Raw genomic sequence first — 3389 nt, 5'->3', positions numbered from 1 at the left:
GATTTACTAAAAGGGACAAAGATCCAAAAAAGGCTGGTGATTTGTGGGGATTCAAATTTGGTAATCAGACAGGTGCGAGGCGAGATTGACTGCAAGGCCCCGGTCCTAACACTGTTACGGCAGAAAGTGATGATCCACCTGCGTGGATGGTTGAATAACGAGTTGGTGCATGTCAAGCGAGATTGGAATGCCAGTGCAGACAGCTTGGCCAGTGCCGCTTTACGGAATCAATGTGGTGTCGAAGTGGAGAGAGAAGCCGGGCATCAGGATCTCGTTACATTGAACCGACTAGACGAAGTGGTGGTAGTTGGATCCAGGAAAAGAACAGTCCAGGTGATGGCCGTCACTAGGTCCAGAGGAAGGATTGGATCCAGCCCCCAGATCCTCGAGGCAACATTTGTGAAGGGAGTCCGTATTGAACGGATCCTCAAAGCACAAAACGAGGAAGCGTGGATCTTGGGACTAAAGAAGTATCTGATGGGGGATGTACGAGACCTGAGTCGGGAGGATACTAAATCCTACAGTATTATCGCTACGGATTACGCAGTGGATCTGAATGACTTGCTCTTCTATTGCCCCCCCCCTACGAAGAGAGTCAACGAGGATCGGGATGGATTGATGAGACTGGTGATGCCGGAAACCTTACAACAGGATGTCCTACATCACTATCACGCTAGTTTATAAGGTGGACATCAGGGTATTGGTCGGACCTACCAACCGATCCGGGAATGTTTCCACTGGAGGGGACTATTCAAGAGCGTGCAACAATATGTCGATGAATGTGTGGATTGTGAGACAGGCAAGGGCAGGCCCACAATCGAAGGGTAATCACCTGGGAATGTCCAAGCGACTTACCCTTTCCAAATCATAGCCATGGATCATATCCCCTCGTTGCCAAGTCGTTCAAAAGAAACACAGAATTGTTGATTTGGGTGGATCTGTTTACCGGATACGTGGTAGCCAAAGCAAGTTGATCGATACAAGCGAGAAGACGAGCTGCACTCGAAGCAGATAATTTCGCTTCGAGTCCAGTTTCAGCGTCACCAGACTCTCTGTATTGGCAATGCGATGTTGCAGCAGATCGGCTGTCGTCCGGGTGGAGAAGATATCTTGGAGGTAGTTTTCAATCAGCACTTCAGCTTCCTCCGAGTCGAAGCTATAGAGATCCGACAAGAGGTCTGGAGTCTCGTAGATTTTGGTGAGGTAGAGTAGGCGGAGGTCTTCTTCGTTGTCCAGCAACTCCATCAACACACGACGCACTCCATCCACCTGAGACTCAAATTCGTTCATCGTGTTCTTGAACTCACGTAGACGTTCCAGCTCGTGTGAGTCCAAGTTGCCTTGAACGAGGTGCTCGAGGTCGGATACAATAGCGGGAGACAACTGATCATACTGAGCTCGAAAGTATCTTGCAAGTGTCGCTAGCAACGCCTCCAACGCTCTGCATAAAGACAAGCATCCTTCAGTGACTGTCCATGCCGGGTTTCAATAGTCGTGATCGATGTTTTACCTGAACTCGAAAGGAGCCTCTGCATTGTCCCGTGCATTAGTCAGGAAGTCCTGCTTGAGCATGGAGATCAAACTGTCCGCTCCGTCAGGAACGTAAACCAAACAGGCATCTCGCAGAACGATCGCGCGCAAAGGATCTACAGGGATGCAGCGATGGTTAATACTGCAGTAGTAAATAGTCACAGGACATTCCATTATCGTACCAGCGCTAAAGAAAATTGTTTGTTTGCGAAGGATAATGGACGGTTCGTTGGATGCTGAGAACGCATTCTCCATCCTGCGAATGTCTCTGGCGTGTACGCGCTAACAGTAAAGCAAAAGTCAGCTCAATGCTTAACATCGCCGCTTGAAGGATACTCGCACCTGGACGTCACAGACTCCATCTAGCCCTGGTTGAGCCTGTACATGTCCACTCGCTCGCCGACCTGTTCCTGGCCTTCGGTATTGAGACGGTTTAGCAGGAGACTCACTTCCAAGCTTTGCCGCTTCTTGTGTCATGCGCAGCACATCCAGTCGACTCATTTCCTGCAGAGTCGAGCTACCGTCACGAACGAACAGCAGCATTAGCAGTCTTCCTTTCCTCGTCACGGGGTCGAATCGACAGAAGAATTTGCTTGGAGAGTGGGAAGCACTGACTTCACTCGTCTCCATTGGTGTGATGTCAAGGTCGATACAGAACCTCGATCTCGGGCTCATGTCATGTTCGGATGCCGTCGTCGCCATAGCTGCTTCCATTGCTATCGCTGGCTGCAATACAGCACTGGAGCTTGACATCTTCCGTACCATTGCGGGGACGGAGAAAAATATGCCTTAGACGACCAAAATGTAACGACCACGCATGGCAAGACCAGAAAAAACTCGTAAACTGGAAGGCCATACAAACAGTTCACAATGGTCACAATCTGTTCCCGGGTCGCGGCACCAGTTGTGGTGTTGGAAATCCCACGTGAACTCTAGATACAAATGTAGTTAGGATGTTCCCACAGCAATACGTCTACTATGATAGTAAACGATCGTTCGGGCGGACCTGAAGACCCCAGTTCTGCCCTTGCACCGGGACAAACTGGACCTTGTAAACTACTTATATAGGCCAACCAGTAAAATAAGAACACGCTACTAGCACGAGCAAAGCTAGCAGGTGTTTTGAATCCTCGTGGTCCCAACAGCGGAAGGGTACCAGGCACGGGGTAAGCCTTTTACGAGATCACCGAGTGTTCAACACTCGGCTGGAAGAAATAAAAGGGAGGCAATTCAAGCACTCCCAGTCGTGCAAATAGGCAACAAAAGGCCGTCACGTAAAACCTCCCGATAATAATCGGGCCAATACACAAAGTCTCTTGGCCTTGCCGGATGAACCCTCGCTACAGAGCTTCGAGCTCACCGACAGGCATAACACACTCAAACAAGCTTGACCTGACGCTTACCTTGAAGCCGGACGTCGCTCTGTGTGCTTGAGTGGAAATTCTGTTCTGTATTTAAGCTTACCCTTTCGGGTCTATTCCTAATAAGAAGTCCTAATTAAGTATACAAATATCAAGTGAACAATGATCCGTTATGGATCTTCTTGCATGCCAAGCGTCGTCTGCGCCGTCGCATGAGCATATATAACGGTACGCGGCCTGTCCCGGTCGGAGAACAAGTCTTCCAAAGTACGCTGAGTATATCGCGAGCTCCTGCCGCCGACCCCTGAAGGCAGGTTACGCAGATGGACCGCAATGTAATATGTACGGCCAGTCCATCGGCAGTTATAAGAACATCCCCGCTTTAGTGAAATATGCCCGTATGCAATAGTGATTGAACGGAAGGAGGTGACTACGTCGAGTCCACAACAACTTGGCGTCTCCTTACATCATCAAGCCACGGGTTCTTGGCCAGAACAT

At 49.6% G+C, this 3389-nt stretch overlaps 1 protein-coding gene across 1 annotated transcript; it reads right to left on the bottom strand.

Annotated features, from left to right (window-relative positions):
- Nucleotides 1-1127: 1127 nt before the first annotated feature.
- Nucleotides 1128-2232, bottom strand: PITG_22161 (uncharacterized protein; the record flags this gene model as incomplete). Its single annotated transcript, XM_002909906.1, has 6 exons — nucleotides 1128-1143; nucleotides 1241-1441; nucleotides 1511-1646; nucleotides 1713-1812; nucleotides 1873-1886; nucleotides 1935-2232. 6 exons carry the CDS (start codon nucleotides 2230-2232, stop codon nucleotides 1128-1130), a joined length of 765 nt encoding a protein of 254 aa, XP_002909952.1.
- Nucleotides 2233-3389: the final 1157 nt, after the last annotated feature.

This window comes from Phytophthora infestans, genomic scaffold (assembly GCF_000142945.1).
Source record: "Phytophthora infestans T30-4 supercont1.1457 genomic scaffold, whole genome shotgun sequence".
NCBI lineage: Eukaryota > Oomycota > Peronosporomycetes > Peronosporales > Peronosporaceae > Phytophthora > Phytophthora infestans.
This window is presented reverse-complemented; position numbering and strand designations above follow the sequence as displayed.